We start from the raw sequence: 22,855 nt of genomic DNA, 5'->3' as shown, positions 1-22,855 counted from the left end.
TTGTTACTAATCTAATGGAAGCAGCCCACTTGGGGCTTTCTGGGATAAATACTTTGAAATGAAAATTACTTGTGACCAGCTTGAGTTGGATGATTTCCCATTGCTGAAACTTAAAGATGCAAATAAAGTTCGATCAACCACTGCCAGATTTAATTCTTGCTCACTTTGACTTGTTATATTTAAAATATAGGAAACATGCATAGCATAGCTTCTGGAATTTTGCTCAATCCCCTTTCCCATAATAGCCATAGGAGGCATTATCTTTCTTGGTGTGCGTTACAAAATAAGATGGGCTAGCTCTGTGTATCTGCTCTACCCTAATTTTATTTTTATATTTATGTGGGCCATGAATGTACAGAGTGGACTGCAGACTGATTTTTTTCCCTTACAGTTTTTTCATATTTTTTTTTCATTCCCTACAATTTTTTCCTACAGTCCCTACAATTTTCTTTGTTAAGTTTTGGAAGTGGTTTGCCATTTCCTGCTTCCTAGAGCAGGGTTTCCCAACCCCCAGTCTGTGGACCACCACTAGTCTCTGGGCTGGACAAATAAGCGAAGCCCCATCCGCAGGATGCAGGCAGCATGCGAAACCACACCCCCTCCAGTCCACGGAAAAATATCTCTCCACGGAACTGGTCCCTGGTGCCCAAAGGGTCAGAGGGCCCTATCCTAAACAGTGACTGGCTTTAGGTCGCTCAGTTGGCCTGTAGCCTAAGGCAGACTGGAACTTGGTCTCCCAGTTTCTCTTCTGATGCCTTAACCACCACACCAAACTGGTTCCCTCTATTTTAATCATCTACACTTAAAGACAACCCATTCATTTGAATATCAACATGCTAATTAAAATATTATTTAAAAACTCAGCAGACTTTAATCGCTGACTAGTAACATTTTCCTCATCTACAAACTTGCAATAGAGTAACTTTCTTATATTTTACATTCCCAAGTGTATGTAATTTTAGCCTTAGTAGAAATTTAATTAAATACAGGGTTGTACATACCTGTACTAGCCGCAGTTAATAGTGGAAAGAATATGACACAAAAGTTCTACAACAGTGAGATGTGGAAATTTAGTGGCAATTTCACTTGTAGTCTGTGGGAGAACAACCAGTAAGAGATTGCGAAAGATGCTGGTCTGGAAATACACTAAGTGTTCATTCCTCTAACACAGTATAAACAGAAAAAGAGAGAAAGGGTTGGAGCTTTATTATGCCCCTCAGTGGCTCATTCACATCCAGGAATTAAGGTTCTGAGAAAAGTTAGTGAACGTTCAATATGCTTAAAGAGAAAGCCTAAATATTCTGAAGGAGAAAGCATTTAAGAGTTCATTGCCGATATGTGGGCTTATGTGCAAATAATCAATGGGCAGGGCCAACATTGTTCAGAGTCACTGAAAATATGACTCTTCTTAAACATGGTTGTCCTAGAAAGCCACATTGCATTGTCTGCAGCAGCATTTCTAGTCAGATTGTAATCTACAATCCAGAATCAAGTCATTCCATGTGAGAATCTGAGCACTTTTTTTAGGGAGAAAAGAGAATAGATTTTTTTTAAAAAAAATCATAAATGCAAAGATAAATCAAGCAGTTAAAAATTACAGAACTCTATGTCCAGAGAGCAAACATTAGAACTTCCTTAAGTAACCATAATATTTGAAAATCTTTAGTTCAAATTCCTCCCGTGGACCAATGATTTTAAATATCGATTGTTTGTAGTAGTTTTGAGACAGAGTCTTCCTTCTCTGTTGTACAACTACTTCCAAACACTAAGGTTTTTTAAAAATGCAAATAGTATGTATATATTCATAGAATTCAACAGTCCTTGGTTAAATTCCACCTCATTCATCAGACTGAGAGATTCAGAACCCATTCATGTAACTAATACTTACAATGAAAAATCAATAGCTTTTTTTCTGTGATTTTAGATTTTTCAGCATTGTGATTTAACCTAAACTTTGAAGAACTTCCCAAACATTGCACCATTCTAGTCAACTCCGCACATAAAATTATTCAAATGAGAGGCTGCAGTATGATATAGCATAATACAAACAGGTCTAATCTTGGAACATTCACTGTTTGAATTCAATGTAAGATGTACATTTCACTTCAAATTAATAATTACATGATGTCCTGGGAAAAGACTCCCCTGAAGAGAGAAGAGAGCATATGAAGATCATTCTGGAAGTCTGCTGAGCAGCTCTCTTTTTTCCACCAAGGCTCTTCTTGCCAACTATAGAGGTGGAAGAAGGCATATGGCAATCACTACATAATGCTGTCCCCAGTAGTGGAAAGCCATTGCCACCAATTGATTTTCAAGGGCCTATTGTGATTACGTTTACTATTGAGATCAGATGAAAAATGTTCATCTAATGATCCAAAATTCATGTTTTCAAATGTCTGCAATTCTTCATGCTACTTTTATATGTAAGATTTATTGCTTGCTGAAATATATTCAGGTTTATTACGTTATTTGACTAAAGCAATTATTGCCCAACTAAAGCAAACATAAAAGGCTTAGTAAACCAAATAAAATGTCAAACTTCCTAGGAAGACACTGACAGGAAAATGAAGTGAGCAGAAAAAAAAAATCTACACTGTAGGATATGAGAGTTCCAGCTTATTCTAGTAATCTGCTTCAATTTGGGGATGAAGGAAAAAAATATCAGTAAAACAAAAACGTCCCCTGAATTGAGGTTATACACTCTTCCATTTAGGACAATAATATATTGACTTGTAACTGTCAAGGCTTTAAAAAAATGTCTTCTCAAACACTTACGCATGCATTTACATCATTTTGCTGCAAAGCATGTATAATTTTAATCCACAATATTTGTACACAATTCACTCCCTTAAGATGCCAGCTAGGATCCCTCAATTTGAACACTCAGCTAGTACGATACAGGTAGTCCTTGCTTAATGATCCCTTGTTCAGTGACCTTACAAAGTTATCACAGCATTGAATGAGATGATTGATCCTCATTGCAGCCGCTGCAGCATCCCTGCAATCACATCATAGTGGTTTGGGCATCACAATTATGATGGTCGCAGTGTCCCATAGTCCTTTGATCGCCATTTGTAACCTTCACTGCCAGATTCTGACAAGTAGAGTCAATGGGGAAGCTGCCAGGCAGTCACAAATGGTAATCCTGTGCAATTAATGGCCATATGGAATTTTTTAATGACAGCAACCTGAACTGTCACAACTGCTGTCATGTGATGTCACACTTTATGACATTGACAAAATTGCCAGCCCCAATCGCTACTATTAAACAAAGACTACCTGTACTAAACGCTTCATATTCAAAGGGCGCAAAATATCCCATTGCTGAAATAGTATATTGTCTGTGTAAGAGCTTCTGCCTCACATTAGCACCTATAAGATTTGATTCTCAATAATCTCACTTTTTTCACTTCAGGATGCAAGCACTATTCTCTTGTATACAGAATAATATGTAATGAACAGAAGAGAATAAAGTTGCCTCCACTTTAGAAGCATCAGGAAACACTTCCGAAGACTCTTCCTGCAAAACAGATATTTGCTAGGTTCCTTTATCCAACGCTGTAGAAGTTTGAACAAAGATACTTAATATTCTTTCAGGGGTATGCCACATCTGATCCAAAGATGTAACAAACAAGGCTAGGGTGAGCTGGTTAGCTGAAGAACAAGCTACAGTAATAGTCATTTCGTTTGCCACCAGCCAGGGCCACTCCAAAATAATGATTAGGAAGACTAATCGAAATATTATCACTACAGCAACTAGGAAAAAAAAATAAAGATATTCACCTGCTTCCAAGAAAGGCAATACTAGGTCAGGGGAGGCTGATTATTGGTCACAGAAAAGACTATAGAAGTAGATAACTAAGTGAATTCCACTATAAGAATGCAACTAGAATGCAAGATAAGCTCACACAACAGAATGTCAAAATGACTAACCAGTTTTATTTACAACACCCCTTAAAGACAGACACAATTCAAAGGGGGACATAACAAAGGGAAAGAAACAGCCACCATGCCCTTCCCTACCTGTTTTAGGTAGGGTCCTCAACACCAATGCCTGAGCTAGACACAAGCATGGGTACTTCTGCCACTTGCTGGTGAACAGCACACACTAAGGCTGTCCCCAGCCCTGCTGGGGCACGGGGGCTGGGCTCTGGGGCTAGCTCAGAAATGCCACCTCCCCCCTGGCTGGGGCTGCTAGTCATCAAGGTGTAAAAACCATGGAATCTGGTGCATCTTTTCAGCACGCGGTAAGGGAGACCAGTCAGATTTATCCAGATACAGTTGAATCTCAAAAAGTTTGCACTTGGGAAACTGTCCTGGGCTTGACGTTTCTATTTTTCAGTTCTTCTTCATCATCACTGTACCAACAGGCTGAGCAATACTGTTCCATTCTTCAGACCAAAAGCTCACGTATTAGCAGTCTAAAATCTCCTGGTTTGTATTGGCAGAATAGACTGCATAACCACTGCTGCTTCTTTCCCATCAGCCTCTCAGCTTTTCCCTAAGAAGAGCTGGGTTTTGGGAGGGCTTTAGGGAGAGTCTGGGTCTGGTGGTTCCCAAGGTTTCTGTCTTATTTCACATGTAGACAGACAGGACACATGCCAGCCACTCGGCTATCGTCAGGTTAAAATGTCATTTACTAAGGAAAAGGAACTCCTGGGCTCAGTGCTAGAATGAAGACAGGCAGCCCAGGCCAGGGAATGCTAAGAAGAAGAGGCAGAAAGCCAATCCTTCCTAGGAAATTCAGAGCCAGCCCCAGGCACAATCCAGACCTAAGGAGGAAACCAACACAAAGTTATCAAATTCATGTACCAGTGGCCACATGCCAGCACTGGGGCTGGGCCAGCCCAAGCCACTTTAGGATTTCTTCGAGTCCTGTGTGTTCCGTCGCTTTAGGTCGCTCAAGTCAACAGGTTTGAATGCTGTCAAAAAAATAAAAAATAAAGGAAGAAAATTTAGGATAAAATTCCAGATTTCCCATGTTGTTTTCTTCCTACTGACTTTAGCAAGAAGAAAATTACTAGATTCCCCACCATCACCTAATTAATAATACTTTAAATTCTTTAAATAACACTTTAAATTCTAAAGTATTCTACAGATAACTGAGGCATCTATTTAAAGATTTGTATGTTCCACTGTAAGTTCTATTCAGTATAAGAATCTATAGCTATTTTCACAACAGTGCAACCAACTATATATCTAAAGAGTTGAAAATTCTACCTAGGAATCATAATCTAAACTGTGAAACTAGAAAATCTTAACATAAAACTGAGCAAGGTTAAATGCAGTGTCTTTCAAATGCATATCTGAATTTATGCAATCATCATATTCATAGAGGTTAGAATGCATGGCTATTAATCATAAGTAAGAACAAAGAATGTTCAGAGCCAATAAAAGTTTATATATAGAAAAATGCCATTCTTTGTTCTTTTCCTCTGAATTTCCTATGTGCATTCATTTGATCATTATTATAAATAAAATGTTGGACTAGAATCATAATATTGGGATATTAGATAATACTACTTTGGCCATCAAATCTAACTTTCTATTTTGTATAGGAGTTTAAACTAAAACCTCCAAGACAGGTACAGTTATTTGTTCTTGCTTATAATTAATAGTTATGAATCTAGGGGCTCACACATTAGCATATAGCAAACTATTTACTGCTAGAAAAAGAAATACCGATATATTTTATTCAGTAAATTGATTTTAAGATCTTAAAGAATCTCCAATTTTTGCATAAGCATATTTACACAGAACTATTCCCTCCGACATAATTTATTTTTTAAAAAACACTTCTATTCCCCCATTCTATTACTAAGACATCCAAACCAGCTAATAGTAAGAGCAGATACTAGATTATGTAATATGAAACTATGACCAATGACCAGCCACAAATTAATTTCATTGTGAACAATGGTTTTCACCATGTGCCAAAGCCCAAAGTTAAGACAGAAGAAAATGTCAAAGTCTAGGACCAATTATATGAAAGATGTTATTTTATGTAGCCATTTGCCTCATTACTGATGTTAATGCTAGTAATGTTAATTACTAGAAGAACTTTGAGCTAGATATAGTTGAAGGAATACACAACATACAATTCACGGAAGGGGCTAGCTGACACTGAAAAAAATAGATGCCAAAGTATCATCACTCTGGACTATCTGGACATTTGAAAGACAACTAGAATATACATAATTAAACCCAGTAAATAGAAGCCAATTAATATGACAAAGTACTAAAAATATATATTATAAACAACGAACCTGGAGAACTCATTGAATCCTTCTGAATTATCTTCAAATGCATGCTCACATAAAACAATATGAGATTTCTACTGGATGTCAGTAAGTTTGTCATTGAAAAAGAAAGTGTCTGACAGCATGAAACTCACCCTTCAAACTGGGATTTGGTACCTTCTCCACATATTCCTCTACAAGAACCCGTTCACCACCTGCCATCTGACTGCGGAGATCCCGCTCCACAGATTGCCATGCTGCAGAAAAGGAGAATAAGATAAGAAAATATTTTGTATGTAGACTAAGGAAGCGCTTTCTGACCGAATCAGCCAACTAAACACTAACAATGCTTCTACCGTGTTTCTCATATAATAAGGCCGGGTCTTATTTTTTTTTGAGCCCCGAAAAAATGGCTAGGCCGTCTTTTTGGGGGTGACTTAATTCCCGCCCCCCTTGCAACTTCGAGCAGGCGGGCGGCAACAGCTTGGATGTTGACCTCGGCGTTGGTGGGGCACTTTGTATCGGGGTCAACGCAGGCAGCACCATATCCGGGTGTGCAACAAAAGTACTTCCTAACGGCAAGCCTCCCCACCATTCCCCCCCATTTCGCTTGTTTTAATATAGGCCTTAATTTGGGGGGAGGGGCTTAATTTCATTTCATGCCTAGAAAACATGCTGAGACTTCCTATTGGGGGAGGCCGTATTGTTGGAGAAACAGGGTATGTTATAAGAAATGTTTAAAAAACAAAGAAAGCATACTGTTTGCAATTAGAAGACCCACTATACAGAACTTACAATGTTGGTCTGTCAATCCCAAACTTTAGATCCATGTATAAATGTTTTGACTTTTAAAGACTCTCACTTTCAGTAATTTTACTCCACTTACTCATGCCTATGTTTTTTAAAAAACATTTGATATGGGGAAAAATGACACCAATACTTGATAAAATGGTATGTGGTACATAAGTAATATACAAGATAGAAGGCGGCACAATATGCCATGATCTAGCGGAAATGCAGCAAATGCTTCCCACTCTGCACCTTCATAGATGAAGCGCACATTCTCCTCATGTGCAGGAGTGAAGATCTCACTGCTGTTGCTTGGGGAGCGAGGACTGCTGTTTCTCTTGCCATTGTAAACTACTCTGGAAACAGGGGAGCTAGAAAAAAAAGGAAATAGGCAACAAAATTCTGATCTTTGGCAAAATTTAAAAAGCAGGACATTGTAACTTCAGCCACTTTTCCCCAAATCTGATTACAATGCCCCTCAATCCCTATGGCCAGTGGTCTGGATTGATAGGAATTGTAATTCAAGTGTTAGGTTCCAAAAGTTAAGACCATTCAGTATGTTCAGGTCTTTTCAAAGAAAAAAAATAGCAGTGTAAGCAATATATTATTTTCTTGACTGTCGGTTACATGCCACTTTCTCAATTTCAATGTGCTGTGGGAATACAGGATTTCTAAATTCAAGTTAATAATCAACCCAAGATTCAAACAATTATCCATCATCATCAAACTTACACAGACCACCTCTAGCTCAACCATTTGCCCACCTTCACCAAGAAAGAACAGCTGGCTGAAAGTCCTAAAGAAGTAATAATATATTCTACCAACGTATTCAGTACCCACCAGTACAAATTCGATTTTCATCTTTCTCACCTTGTCATGGCTGCCTCTTGCCCAGCCCTGGCCCAGGTATTGGAAGGATAGATCGGTGACACTAAAAAAAGAAAACGGAAAAAAAGACAAAGGCTAGAACAAAGGCTGAGCTGACTAAGGATGGTGTCCCATTAGCTAGCTACACATGGGGGAGCAAATTACTTTGGTAACTGAGCAGGGATAAAATCCGTGCTCAGCTCTGTCATTCTAAGGCAGGCCAGATTTCAGGAATTGTTTCGCTTTCCAGGACCACTTCAGCCATTGTTTAATCACATTTAATAGTATGACACGATCACCCAAACCCCTAATCGTGCGAAGCCCCCAAGACTCCCAGCCCTCCCCCAATAATAATAGCCCCAATACGAGAACTGTCCCAGGCAAAAGAGTTCTGCTGCTCTCTTATCTCTACGAAGCTCCTTGGCTTCGCCCACAGGACCCCAGAGAAAAGATCTAGCCTTGGAAATGGGATGCCAGCCACTACCCAGAAGGGAAGAGAAAGGGAGCTCTGGAGTCCGACTTTCTTCCTCTGCCCGCCGCCTACTACGAACTGCCAGCCCGATCTGGAGCTGGCCCCGCGCTAGGCCCGCTGGCCGACAAGCGAGTACCTGTGCCGGGGTCAGTTCAGCACCGGAGCCGGGTCGGCACCGAGGACAAGGCGGCCAAAGCGCCTCCCTTGCCCCTTTTTGTTTTGTTTTGTTTTTTTGCCCCCACCCTCCCAACTCCTTCACCTGGGCCCGGGGAGATCCCGGCCCCGACTCCGCTCGCTGCTGCCAGGCCCGGGCGGAAGAGAGCGCCTAGGCCGGGGCTGCGCCTGCGCACTGAGGGCGAGTGGGTCCGGAGAGCCCCTGCCCCGCGTAGCCGCGGGAGAGAATTTCCATGGAAACGGAGCGGCAGGGCAGGGCGCGGGGAAGGGTAGCCATGGAAACGGGAGTCCGAGGCAAGCTCCGGGGAAGGCGAACGGATCTTGAAATGGGGAGTCGGTGGGGGGGAAGGGGAGAGCTCGCGCGGAGGGGCGCTTTGGCTTAAGGAGCACCCAGAGGGTGCCCAGAGGCAAACCGAGGCGGGCGGGGGAGGTTGTGGGGTGCGGGTGTGAAAATTACCAGGCGGAGAGTCAGAGAGGAGCAATTCAGGGCAGGGGAGTGGGGGGACGACGACTGCGTGTAGGTTTGGAGACCAAAACGAGGTTCTTTGGGTCATCTTGGTTTCTTATTTGCATAGACATAGGCCCACAAGGCGGATCAATTCCTTGGGGCCATTTGGTCAAGGAAGCCTTCCATGTGCTAAGGCAGGGGTCCCCAACCTTGGCTACTTGAAGACTTGTGGACTTCAACTCCCAAGGCGTCTCATCTTTTCAGCTTGTCCCAAGAGGAATTTGTGGGTGCAGGTAAGGTGCAATATAAACACAGTTCGCTGCTGGCTTTGGTCGGATTTCTGCATAGGTGATCAACCTCAGTGCTTGATCAAGGTATCAGGGGGATGATAGGTAAAGTTTCAGCCCATCTTAAGGTTATGTTGGGGAAAATAGGAGTCTGGAGTTTTAGGTATGTTTGCTGCCTTGAGTTTTTATTTATATATATGTGTGTGTGTGTGTGTGTGTGTGTTAAGTTTTCGCGGGTACTTACATGTATGGTATTCAGCTTTGTTCGGGTATTTTCCCACGTCATTATAGTTGTGCTTTTAAAGTTGTAGCAATGTTTTGGCATCACAGACGAACACTATACAGAAGCCTGATGATGGCAGATGAGATTCTGCCGAAACGTTGCTACAACTTTAAAAGCACAACTATAATGACGTGAGAAAATACCCCAACAAAGCTGAATACCATACATGTAAGTACCCGTGAAAACTTAAGAATATATATATATATCAACTAATTGTGTGTGTGTGTATGGTAGTAGTAGTAGTAGTAATAGTAGTAGTGAGAAAATTGCTAAAAACAAAACTGAACAGTGGAAACACCATCAAAGCCATCAGGCCATACCTGCAATACAATAAACGGCAGAAATCATTTAACTGAATACAAGCCAAATTGAACAATTTGAACCAAAAAAACAAGAAAACTTATGGCTATTCACAATACCTTGCATTCCTGTAGTGGTATTAATAGATTATACCTATCCTGCAGAAATGGAGGCAAAGATTTACTTCAGGTCAAGGTTGAAGAAAAAAATAATTGCATTGGCTGATTATGTAAAAGGCAACCAAAAAGATGTAAGATAAAAATCACATTTTGTAAATATACAGGAAACATAACATGAATATTGAAAAAAATGTAATAAAAACCCAAATAGAATGCTGGCAAAGAAAAGCATTACATGGTCAATTTCTACAAAAGGTCAAAAGAAAAGTGGATTAAAATCAAATCTGACAATGGCTTACAATTGGAACATTCAAAAAGGGACTGAATGATTGATTTTGACTGCTCAAAAGCAAGCTATTTGAACTAATGGAATCAAGGCCAGAATTTTAAAAAAATTAATCAAATGATTCAAAGTGCAGATGATGCCAAGAAGCAGAAGAAACAGATCAGATACTCAACTCATGCAAAAAGATTGCACAACTGATTAAAAACAGTGGCACAATACAGTTGCCAAAATGATTCACTGGAACATGTGTAAAAATTATCTGCCAATAATGAAAAACTGGTGGGAACATATAATTGAAAATATAGTTGAACATGAGCAGATTAAAATATTTTTGGATTTTTAAATACAAACGAATAAAATCTTTTTTTAAAAAACAAGTTTTATTGGTTTTTAAAGACAAACAAAAACAAACAAAACATAAAAACATCCAGCTTTCTTTCTTTCTTTCTTTCTTTCATAAGTATACAGGCAGTGTGTCGGTTGGTTTACAATTTTTTTGTTACAAATTTCATAGTCTCAATTACAGTTACATTGCATAATAACTCATATTATCAATCAAAAATTGAATACCCTAGTGTCACTATTAAGCAATCATTTGACTATAATTTTATTCATTCATACTTTGCGAGATAACTATAATTTACTTAGTTTATTTTATAACAATTCATATAATCCTCCCAAATCTACCCTAAAATCATTTTATAGATATGATAACAAAAAAAAGAAATACATCTTTATATATTCATTATTTTCTAAAATTCTAGATATTCTATTATTATATTTTATTATCTAACCATTGATAGAAAAGGTCCCAAATTTTATAAAATTGTTTATCCTCTTGTTCTCTAATTTCAAATGTCAATCTACTCATTTCAGCACATTCCAATATTTTCTTAATAATTTCCTCCTGTAATGGTATTTTCTCATTTTTCCAATTTTTAGCAAATACAATCCTAGCCGCTGTTAATACATTTACAATCAAATATTTTAAATCTTTACTGTATGTATCAGGTAAAATTCCCAATAAAAAAATCTCTGGTTTCAAGTCTATATGTTTCTTTGTCATTTTTTTCCAACCACATTTGGATTTTAGTCCAATATTTTCTAGCATCCTCACAAGTCCACCACATATGGAGGGCGGAGCTGACGTCGCAATGATACGGCATGCAATTTCTGAGGTCTGAGATTGCAGCTGATATCTTTGCCTCCGGTTGGTCCAAACGGACCTAAACCGTCCCATAGACACGGTGATAGTGAAGGGCGCATCCTGTGGATATCGCAAAGTCCCTGGTTGATCCAGGAGAAGCCCTTGCCAGCGGCAGAGAGGCAGCCATTAAAGCTGCCGAAGTTGGGACAGCTCTGGAACGGAAGAGACTGGAAGAGAAAGTGTGTCGGTTTGGTGAGAACTTTTTTATCATTATTCTAAGACTTAAAAGGACACCCTAAGGAAAAGAAAAAATCTGTAAAAGTTTTGACAGAACTGAATAAGCGGCGGTTTTTAAACGGAAATGTCAAAGTGAGGCTTGGCTTTTTACTTCTTTTTTTTTTATTACTGGACTTCTATCGCGATTTAGCATTTGTTGACTGGCTTTTTTCTTATATACTTTCTCTTCTTTTTTTTTTTAACTTCTATTACGTTTTGTCTGGGAAAGGAGGGGGAAAGTGAGACCAAAGAAAGTTTGTAACACTGCCAACTAGAGGCTTGAAAATATCTTAGATGAAGCTGAGAAAGCTGTGAAAGACTCCCTTTCAAGGACATTGCAACCTGATAAGATAGAGGGAATAGCTATGCAGGGAGAAAGCGTGGTCGCCTGGCAAAGGACACAGGAAGACCTGGGTTGACCAGTTTCATGGGTCAGCGCGGGGGAGTGCAGGGTGCGGAGGGGGGGTCCACCGAGGTTCCCCCCGCGACCCGCGAGGGCCAGTGAGGGCTCAGGCGCCGCGGTGCCGGCGCCTCAAGGCCAACAGGACCAGGCGCTCCTGCGTGGAAAGGCACACCGGGCCGTGGGTGTAGCGTCACAACTGCCCGCGGGAAAGGCCCCGACGGACCGCGACCCTGTCCGTCTGGAGGAGGGCGGCGCCCAACCCGACCGGCGGTCGTCCCGGATCTTTGACGCGCCTGTAAGGTTCGGGACACCGGCATCAGCAACCAGGCTGGTCTCAAGAACTGCGGCGGACGCCATCTCGGTGCGGGGATGAGGCCCAGAGGGAACCGCCACGCCTTAGCTGAAAAGGCCGGGCGGGTCCCACGATCCATCGGAGCTGCGGACCAAAGAAGAAGTGTTATTGCAGGTGTTCTTCTGGATTTCTATCAACAATTGTACCTTGGTTTTGAAGTTTGTGGAGAAGAGAGTTATAATAAGAGCCTTGGATAATTAAATAAAGTGCAGTGTGTTCTTTTTATTTTTTTTAAGTTGTGCTATCCCTCCTCACCAGCTCTACTATACTCTTTTCTCTAAAAAAAAAAAAAAACTTTTATTTTTGTAATATTTCCACTTTTGGTTTTTTATTTTAAAGGGAAAGCCTCAAAATTTTTCTTTTTCTTTCTTCATTGGGATTTTTGCTTTTTCCATCCATACTTTTGGTTCATTTTTGTGTTTTTATTTTTTTTTATTTTTGAGACCTCTTAATTGGATTAAGGTATGAAGAACCTGAAGAAATTTTTCTCTCATTTTCTTATTATTATTGCGCTTTTTTCTTTTTACTATTTTTATCTTTTATCTTGGATTACAATTGACTATTTCATAATTGGATTAAGGTTCAGAAGAACCTGAAGAAACTTTTCCTCCTTTTCTATTTATTATTATTGGGCTTTTTTCTCTCTACCATTTTTACTTTCCATTTTGGATTATAATTGGCCACTCCATAATTGGATTAAGGTTCAGAAGAACCTGAAGTTTTGGAATTATTTAAAATGAGCAGGAAATTGATAGCTTCTGGCCCTTCAACTTCTACTTCGGCCTCCCCACCATCTGGAGGACAATGTTCAATCCAGACAATGTTAAAGCAAGACAAAGAACAAGAAAAAGTGACCTTACAGATGATTATGCAAGGAATTCAAAATATTCAAGTAAGATCAGAGAATATTGAAAAGAGAATAGAGAACATTGAACAAAGAACAGAGAACATTTAACAAAGAACAGGGAAAACTGATGAAAAAGTGGAGAACATCCAACAAGTGATGTTGAAGTATGATGAGAAATTCCAAAAAATTGAAGAAGATAAACAAAGAGACAAGAAGATTGGAGATATTGATAATAGATTAACAGTGGTTGAACAAGATAAAAGTTGGATGCTGAAATGGGAGATGGAGAGATCAGAATTTTATCTCCGATTTCAAAACATAGAGGAAGAAAAAGGACAAAATCTAACTGAGATAATGATAGAAATTCTAGCCGAAGCTTTGGAAATAACAAACTAATAAAATCTTGACATATCAGATTTAACTGATTGAAAAGAAATTGTTGATAATTGATGTGACATTACCAGGAGATATTGAAATAGAAGACAAAAGAATTGGAGAAAGTCACAAAATGTCAAAATCTGAAAATCAAAATTGAAAGATTATGGCATAAACCAGCCATGGTAGTCCCATTGATTATTGGTTGGTGCCCATAGCAAAAGGGCATATTGACAAATTTTCCATCTGTCAGTTATAAAAAGCCACACTGCTTGGATCTGCACATATAATTATGACATCCTAGGTTCTTGGGAAGAACTCAATGGAAATGAAAGTCAATACCAATTTAAGACTTGGCAGTTGTGATTTTCACAAATTGGAGACCACAAAGTATCAAGATCTGAAAATTAAAGTTGAAAAAATATGACATAAACTAGCCATAGTGATCCTAGTCACTGCCATGTCAAAAAGGCTTGGACAACACTTAGAAAATCTGCATGTTGACAGAATTTCCATCTATCGATTACAAAAGGCCACATTACTTGGATCTGCTCATATAACGTGCCAATTTGTTACAACGTCCTAGATTCTTGGAAATAACTCAGTGTGAATGAAAGTTAACACCAGCTAAAGAACATCAGCTAAAGAACCAGTGGTGGTTTCACAAATTGAAGATCGCAAAGTATCAAGATCTGAAAATCAAAATTGAAGGATTATGGCATAAATGTAGTGATCCCAGTGGATATCGGCACATGGGGTACCATAACAAAAAAAATTGGATGAGCACTGCACATTCACAAAATTTCCATCTGTCAATTGCAGAAGGCCACGCTGTTTGGATCCTCACATATACTAATCAATACATTACACCGTTCTATGTTTGGGGAAGACTTGATGTGCATGAAGACCAGTATCAACTAAAAAACTGCCAGCTGTGACTTCACTTTGTGAATTGGTTGTAATTATAATACTTGAATACCATTGGCATTAACAAAATCATTATCAATCAACTACAAAAGGCAGCTTTACTTGAACAATTTGCATCCTGCAACAATACTTTTAACACCATCAACAACACTGGCTACATATCCCAGAACCTTGGCAAGGATTTGCTAGGTAGGGAAACTGCCAAATCCAATCTGAATACTTGGCTGACTGTGGGATCAGTCATAATATAATAGGAAGGAACATCTTTCAGGAGTTTATGCTGTATGTCCCACTGAATGCCGTGCATAAGTTTAATTCCCACTCATGATTCTGCATAGTATTTTGGGACTGACTAGAAGGGATTCACAGAAAAAAATGAAAAACTTGTAATTGAGGATTCAGTTAATTATTTTGAAGCTCTTCAGTCTTCATCACAAAAACGTTGTGATCACTTCAAGCAACATGCCACACTATAACCTAATGTTTATATTCATAAGTAGGGCTATGAAGTACTTGTGATAATGTTCAACATTTATATCAATTAAAACTTACCTAAGGTGAGGGAAGGTGGGTGCTTGTTTTTGCTTAATTTTCTATTTTTTTTAGGAACAGCAAATAAAAGCACAGGTAGTCCTTGATTTACAACCACAACTGAGCTCAAAATTTTTGTTGTTAAGTGAATTTTGCTCCATTTTATGATCTTTCTTGCCTCAGTTGTTAAGTAAATCACTGTAGTTGATAGGTTAGTAACCCGGTTAATTGAATCTGGCTTCCCCATTGACTTTGATTGTCAAAAGTTGCAAAAGGTGATCACATGACCTTGGGACCAGTGGGGGTATTCAACCAGTTCGGGCCGGTTCTTACGAGCTGGTAGGAGTGATGAGCAGTGGAGACTGAACCAGTTATCTCCATTGCTCTGCGGTTGCCCCCCTCCCCCCGCCTGCCCGGGCTCCTATACTCACTTTTATCTGCTGAATTTGAAGTGCAGCTGCTTTGTGCGGCACAGAATAGTGTCACGCGGCAGCTGCTAAAGCAACCAGGATTGTGCAGGCTTGCAGGAGGTGAGTTAGAACGCCTCTGCGCCTAGGCAAAGTGCGCGTTTCGCATGCGCGTGCACACAAAGTGTGTGCATCCATGCAAAACGCGCCCACCAACCCACGCCCACTGAACCAGTGGCAAAAAAATTTGAATCCCACCACTGCTTGGGACACAGCAACGCGCATAAATATGAACCAGTTGCTCAGCATTTGAATTTTGATCACATGACCATGGGGATGCTGCAAAAGTTTGTAACTGCAAAACGGTCGTAAGTCACTGTTTTCAGTGCCGTAGTAACTTTGAATAGTCAGTATATGAACTGTTGTAAATTGAGGATTACTTGTATAGGTCATACAAGTTTCACTTTGGAGAATTCTACTCAGGACTTTCAGAAGCTTACTAAGCATTTTCATTTATCAATATCATTATTAAAATTGCTTCTAAATAAACAAACATTCTGAAGATAGAAAAACTGCATTCTTTATTTTTAGATAGTGTGATGAGACTGTGCTTAGCCTAACTGCTCTAAGTTTTGTCAAAACATGCTAACTTATGTGACACAAATGATTTTCACACTAAGCAGCGAATGGATATCAAAGGGAAAACTTTTTTTTCTTTTCACTCTCCTTCCAAACGGAACAGCTTTGAGAGAAATCGGAAACCCGCATTGAAGGTATGCTAAATGCTAAAGACTATGCTAATGTTAAAGGGATATGGATTTCTAAATATCTAAAGAAATTTTTTTCTTCTGCTGTGAGTGGGAAGGGAGAGGAAAAAAATTGAAGTTGAAAATAAGGAGCAGACTGCCTAGAATTTTAAAGAGCCATTTGAACATTAATAAGACTTCAAAAGACATACTATAATTGGAATTTTGTGATTTAATAGCAACCCCAGAAAAAGAAATGGAAGAAGAGAAAAAGTGCTAAATGAAATAGTCTATCTGGATTGTTTGGTGACTTTGCATCTTTTGCGAAACTTTTTTTTCTTTGTTTAAAAACACTCGGGTGGTTGTTTTGGGAAAAATTTCTCCTCTTTATAATGGCACCACTTTTGGATGAATTTAAAACTGAATATCTAAAATATAAAAAGGAAGAACAAGACTGGAAAGATACCTTGGACATTCTTTTTCAATCTCTAGAAATGGCGGTGCATTCCTATGGAGAATTGATTACGCAGCAGGATAATTGGGACAAAGAAGGAACCATTTTTGATGAACATGTGACCCTATTGGGGGAGAAGAAGGAGGAAGAGGAAAAGGAAAAAGGGATTTTAAAACCTAAAAAAACAACCAAAAAAGATAAAAATGAGTTGAAGGGTAGATATAAGGTTAGCAAAAAACAGGAAGGGGGAAAGCACAAGAAGAAAAGGGAGGTGCAAAGACAAAGGGGGAAAAAGGGTAAGGAAAAGAATAAGCAAGGGGGAAAGGAAGGGGTGAGAAGTCTCAATGATGGGAAGCAAGATCTGAGGAAACAAAATTTATTTAGAGACAATGGGTAAACAATTGAAAAAGGGATTCTGTAAAGTACATAAGATTGTGTTATTATAGGCATTTATAGAATAAAATGTTTAAGATATAAATATATAAATAAGTATCAATAGGTACGATTAAAATGGTTTTGACAGGGGTACTACCTATATTATATATCTATAAATTTCTTTGTTATTGTCGTTTTTTCTTTTTTCTTTTTCTTTTTATATAATATATTGTGTGACTTTAGGATGTGCTAAACAGAATCCCAATACAAGTTATGTGTGATATTAAGTATTATTAGGTTAGGGGAAAGAGTTAAAGGGGTCATACTCTAATTAGTGTACAGGAGAGGTTTTGTTTAAAGAGAAAAAATGAATGGATAACTGAGAACAGACAAAGAATGTTAAATATTATGACTTGAACTGAGACAAGTAGAATAAAACTAAGTTAAAAAAAGGAAGAAGCTATATAGAAAATGGAAAACGGTAATAAGATATGGAATGATATATAAAAGGAACATGATTTTTGAAGAGGTGTCTGTACGATGAGTTTTAACCTGGGATCAAGCAACTTTCAGAAAATATGTTTATGTTTTTATGTTTTATGTCTTGTTTGTTTTTTTATTGGAAGAGAATAATGAAAATGTATAAGACAGATGGGTATAAAAAATGTACACAATCTAAAGTTAAAGAGATATAATTTGAATAAATAGAAGGAAAGGAAGTAATAAAGAGAAGTTTGGGATAAGATATGAAGATGAACAGATAAGGTAAATATATATACTAAATTGTGCTTGTTTGGAAATGTGATAACTTGGAATAATTCTGTCTTTAAATAAGATGTTGTATTGGCTTTTTAAGAAAAAAAAACTCTTATGTCATTATATTTTATGTTTTGTTTGTCTGTGTATTGTTTTGGAAAATCAATAAAATTTGTTCAAAAAAAAAATGATTTTCACACTGAGAAAAACTGCCCAATTATAAGCTAGTAACTTTTATCACTCAATTTGTGCGTTTTGAGGGAGGCCCAGCCACAAAACATCATTTTCAAAGATAGGTCATATCTAATTTTATCTCTTTATCTAATTTGCTCTGGGCCTAATTCTGGACTGAGTCATTACCAAGCTAAAACAAGTTATTTGGAAAAAAAATAATATATAACATGTCCTAAGTCTATTTGCAGAACCAACATTTTAGCATCCGAAATCTTTCACAACTAAGAAGCCCAATAGCAGCATATTTTTGGGCACTGTGTATCATAGGAAAAACCTAGGAATAATTTGAATAACCACACCAGAGCCCTATATTTTTCTTTCATCACTAATTTTTATATTAGAATGGTATATATACTCTACTTTCCTTACACTTTCAGAGCAGACAAATATAGTTTTATGTTATGCATCTATGTATGGGATTTTACATCTCTCTCTCTCTCTCTCTCTCTCTCTCTCTCTCTCACACACACACACACACACACACACAAGGGTCATAAGAATTTCTCTATTTGACATTGTGTGGCACTCTCAGTTACACTGATCATCAGTATGCAGGCACTGTATGACCGGTTTTATCCTATTTGGGACTCTTCAGAGGTGGGCAGCTATATATATTTCTATGGGCTTCAAACCCTCTATTGAGAATTGAACTTACAGACCTTTATACTACATGATATTGCATGTACAATGCATTAGCTTTAAGAGTTATCCAAGTCCTGGTGCTCAGTAGTTGCATGAATAAATATATAAAATCTATTAGAATGGTACTATAAACCATCCACCTTCTCTTAAGCTGTTACATTACATCATGACTCTGCATACAGGGTTTTACTTGACTTCTTGCATTATTTACCCTCCTCCCATTGAAAAGGCAGCCTCTTACAGCATATTTCATATTGTTGATGCTATAAAAATATCCAAATAGTTAATAATTTCAATGAATTTTAGTAAATTAGATGCAATTAAAAAATGCTTTTTTCAGATATTACAGCCAGCTCCGGAGGTTTAACTATAATAGAATGCATACAATTCAAGCTTGGATAAAGTATCATTTTCATTTTTTGTTTTGCTTTTTAGACAATACATGTTGCTTTGGACACTGGAATTGCTTATTCCAAATCCAAATGCTCTTTTCCCCATATGGATTTTGATTCCATGAGAAGAGTTTTATTGCATCATAACCAAAACCAAATGAGTCAACCAAAGCTTGGCTACCATTATTGAGAAGAGAAGGAAGAAAAATACCCCAAGATTTGGGAATTCCTTTATTGAAAAAATAAAAAGCTGTTTTGGAATCAAATAAAAAATACAGTATAAAAGCAAATCTAGAATCTGCAACACATTAAAAATAGAACATTATACACTATGTTTTAGATTAGAATAATCCATATGTACATACATATGTCATTTTGAAGGTAGATATTTTCATAGTTATTTTGTGGGGATTCTTCAGAAAAATGAGGTCATAGTTCAAAATTAGTAATAGCAAAATGAGAACTGGAAGATACATGCTTACAAAATTTAGTGTCCGGTCCAATCCCAAACATATATGTAAACTGCCCACACAGTCACACCACCAGAACCAGTATATGTCATCTATTGAATTGGACAATGAACCACGATTAAGAATGTTTCATTTCTTTTTGGATGGACTATCCCAAGCATGTCTCTCAGAAATCCCCAAGTAGTCAGTCTCATATATACCTATTGCAGTTAGAGTATGACCTCCTTTAGGAGATTTTACACTCCCTTACCAACTTAATAGGAGCAACTTTGCTAGTTTCCCCCTTCCTACAACAAATTATGTTGTCTGCCATGGAAACTGGATTTCACATGGAAAAAAGTTAAAGAGATAACAGTCTTAGTTTACATGGGCTGCTTGGAAAAGCTCCACAAGATCCTTGTATTCTGGGTCAATAAGGTCAGATGGTTTATCTCCCTCATTGTTGGTGGCATCACTCTGGGCCCCAAGAGAGATGAGGTACCTGGAAGATCAGAAAAGAAAGTCATGAAATGCAGCAGAGGTTGAAAGGGTCTGGATTAACCTACTTCTGTGTAAAAATATTCAGTCCATTTAAGTAGTTCACTGTATAATATGGTTTGGATATCATTTACTCCCTTTTAATAATTGCAATAAGAATTTGCAATTTCAATCATCTCTATTCTCAAATTTCCTTAAGGCAGGTTCACCCCTTTATACTATTCACACCTGGAGAATACAGTGGCACACAAAAGCCTAGAGCTATTTCTGCTTTGGAAGGAGAACCAAGAGTTGCAGTCGGAATCAAATAAATTGGTTTCCCCACGTGCATAGTCTTACTGACATGTACCAACTTCTCTTATACATTATATTTAAAGCAATATGGAGGACTTTATAATGTTATAATGTGACTCAAAAGAGGTTTTGGGTTTCCATAAAAATAACAATCTTATAAATAAAATATAAGAGTTCCAGTAAAAAATTGCTTGGCATTTTGGCAATTCCACCGTTAGTTAATCTGCCAACAAATATTATCAGCACTGCTGGTGTCAGGATGAGAGCGCTGTGAGATAAGAGAGGATTCATCCATGTCTTGAAATGAGCCAGCAGGCACTATTTCTTGCCATTTCAAAGTTCGCTACCCAGAAATTCAGTAGTGCGATCATTTTCCCCTTCTTGTTTTCCTTGGCCATATAATTCCTGTTTACTGGGAGAGTGGCACAGCTGCCTAAGGGGGAATGAGGTAAACCGTCTCTGACCTTGCAATGTCAGCATAGCCATCGCTACAGGCCATATGCAGAGGTGTCCAGCCCTCATCATCTTTCTGATTTATGTCAGCGCCATATTTTATCAAGAGCTTGACGCAGTCGAGGTTCCCAGCAAGCACAGCTTCATGGATGGCAGCCATTCCTAATTGGAAAAGATATATCAAACTCTGGTCTGTGACAGACAAGGTCATTATAAACTGAGGGGATACTAGCACATTTTTCATCTTAGCACAAGAAAAATCTTTCAAGTAAACAAAGAGAATTAAAACTGTTCAGTTAACATGCATCCACATAGATCTGTTGATGTTCTTAAGACTGTTCACTTGAGGCAAAAAAGAAATAGAAGTTCAATCAAGATTCCTGAGTATGTTTTCTAAAAATTTTTGAGAACTATTTGATTAACCAAGGGAATTAATAAAGGCCAGTCTCCCTAACAGCAAAATGATCCACAAAAAGCCTCCTATAGTCTTACAATGTTGAGCTAAAATAACCTAAACCAGTTTTCTCCAACTTGGCACTTTCCACATGAATTAGGGCTGTAACCCATGGCATTCCTAGCATGGCCAAAACCTATTGGGAAATTCTGGGAGTTACAGTCCCAACAAAATCTGAAATGCATCAAATCAGGAAGATAAGACTAAACAATGTCTTTCAGAAAGATTAAGCTCATCCTGCCATCATTTTAGTTGGGATTTTGCAACCTGTAATTATCATTTCTACACCTTTCCTCTTGCAATTTTTTCTTGCAAAGGTGTCCATGCACTGAGATAATAACCAGAGTTAATGCCTCAAAAACATCAAGCTATTTCAAACTTAGAGTTTCGCTTAAGCCTTCAAAGTATTTATGAGAAGATGTACTCTATTTTATTGCTCATCCTGGTTTGTTCTTTTGTCTCTTGCTATACTGAAGCAAATTACTATGTATATAAAGGAAATAGGTTGGTGAGGGTACTATAAGAAGTAATAGCATTTTAGGCTTATAACCCTCTTGAATGATTCTATTAAAATAATGTGGGCTATATGGTAACTGAGAGACAGGAAGAAAGCTCCCCATTGTTTCCTTAAATCACACACTGAAAATACAACCTAACATTCAACCCATAATGTGGGATCAAACAACTTCCTACTCAGCCACCCTCCAATCGGACTTCCACGTACCAGAGGGATAGATGGTATCCAAGGAGACTTTCCTGGCCCGAATGAAACGTCCTACTTGCTCCAAGTCACCCTGTCGAATATGGTCCTGAAAGAGAACATCATTGGGGAAACGCACAGTCTTGAGGTGCCTTGCATATCGCCTGTACCTAGGAAGTGAACCTGGGCAGTAGTATTTCATGGTCACAGAGGGCAAAAAAGCCCAACAGATAGGCAAGATGAGGAAAATGAACAAACTTAGAAAGTAGAAGAGCTACCTCACAAAGGTGAGGTGCAAAACTATAATAATGTCGTGAGATCCAAAGGAGTATTTCCTCCCAAAATCTTGCAAAGAAAAGGTGAAGAGGAACCCAGAGATGATTTTCTGTTCCTTTCAGAGTTTGCGTGTGTGTGTGCGTTTTGTGTGTGAGACCACACAACACGTGGTGAAGATCTGTGGAGGACTGATGGTTTCCCCCGCAGAGTTTCTTGTTATATAGCCTCCCTGTGGCTATTTTGAGGACACTCAGCTCATACTTGTTGCCATGAGATCTTGTAATTGAGATGCCTTGCCTGCAGCTTCCCCCTTTTGAACATAAATTAGAATCTCAGCTTACAGCACACCTGTTGATGAGTGGTAGTCAGCAGGTCCAGTTTGGACTGCAATCTACAACCAACAGCCTCAGATTTTGCAAGCCACCGTTTGCAATACTCTACATTACTTTCTGGAATATGTTGGCAGCCATTTGTAGTTTTCCCAAAACTAGTTCACGGCTATTTGGAAAAATTTAAAAACAACAATTATAGAAGTGAAAAGCTTCTACAGTGAAGAATTTTATTACAGGAATAACAATCAATATTTTGCAATCTTTAAGGCAG

General features: G+C 38.4%; 2 protein-coding genes and 1 long non-coding RNA gene across 4 annotated transcripts; 1 reads left to right on the top strand and 2 right to left on the bottom strand.

The window, feature by feature from the left end:
* Positions 1–3,919: 3,919 nt before the first annotated feature.
* On the bottom strand, positions 3,920–8,863 carry MCRIP1 (MAPK regulated corepressor interacting protein 1). Of its 2 annotated transcripts, none has more exons than XM_026701846.2 (5): positions 8,627–8,863; positions 7,899–7,959; positions 7,281–7,399; positions 6,395–6,496; positions 3,920–4,922 (listed from the first exon to the last, which is right to left on the bottom strand). In XM_026701846.2, exons 2-5 carry the CDS (start codon positions 7,904–7,906, stop codon positions 4,858–4,860), a joined length of 294 nt encoding a protein of 97 aa, XP_026557631.1. In that variant the 5' UTR covers positions 7,907–7,959; positions 8,627–8,863; the 3' UTR covers positions 3,920–4,857. The 2 variants fall into 2 exon arrangements, with proteins under 2 accessions (XP_026557631.1, XP_026557632.1); XM_026701847.2 differs by having other exon boundaries at positions 8,504–8,704.
* Positions 8,864–9,116: 253 nt separating this feature from the next.
* LOC113437239 (uncharacterized) lies at positions 9,117–20,081 on the top strand. The gene is made up of 2 exons (XR_015741356.1): positions 9,117–9,282; positions 19,172–20,081. It is a non-coding gene; the product is annotated as an uncharacterized LOC113437239 (long non-coding RNA).
* PPP1R27 (protein phosphatase 1 regulatory subunit 27) lies at positions 19,347–22,543 on the bottom strand. Its single transcript, XM_026701845.2, has 3 exons — positions 22,001–22,543; positions 20,834–20,984; positions 19,347–20,079 (listed from the first exon to the last, which is right to left on the bottom strand). The coding sequence occupies exons 1-3, from the start codon at positions 22,176–22,178 to the stop codon at positions 19,956–19,958; spliced, it is 453 nt and encodes a 150-aa protein (XP_026557630.1). The 5' UTR covers positions 22,179–22,543; the 3' UTR covers positions 19,347–19,955.
* Between the last annotated feature and the right edge of the window lie 312 nt (positions 22,544–22,855).

The sequence above is a fragment of the Pseudonaja textilis genome, chromosome 2, assembly GCF_049901715.1.
Source record: "Pseudonaja textilis isolate UNSWEBS1 chromosome 2, rPseTex1.2, whole genome shotgun sequence".
Taxonomy (NCBI): Eukaryota; Metazoa; Chordata; class Lepidosauria; order Squamata; family Elapidae; genus Pseudonaja; species Pseudonaja textilis.
Note: the sequence above shows the minus strand (reverse complement) of the source record. Positions and strands in the feature narration are given on the sequence as shown.

Bases quoted from the DNA above. Each gene is read 5' to 3' on its own strand.
- MCRIP1 (XM_026701846.2), bottom strand. The intron at 6,497-7,280 runs GTGCAGAGTGGG...CCTTTTCTGCAG, and splicing joins TGTGCGCTTCATCTATGAAG to CATGGCAATCTGTGGAGCGG. The intron at 4,923-6,394 runs GTGAGTTTCATG...TTTTTTTGACAG, and splicing joins ACCAAATCCCAGTTTGAAGG to CATTCAAACCTGTTGACTTG.
- PPP1R27 (XM_026701845.2), bottom strand. From the start codon at position 22,178: ATGAAATACTACTGCCCAGGTTCACTTCCTAGGTACAGGCGATATGCA. The intron at 20,985-22,000 runs GTACGTGGAAGT...TTTTCCAATTAG, and splicing joins GGATACCATCTATCCCTCTG to GAATGGCTGCCATCCATGAA. The intron at 20,080-20,833 runs GTCAGAGACGGT...CTGATCTTCCAG, and splicing joins GGCTATGCTGACATTGCAAG to GTACCTCATCTCTCTTGGGG.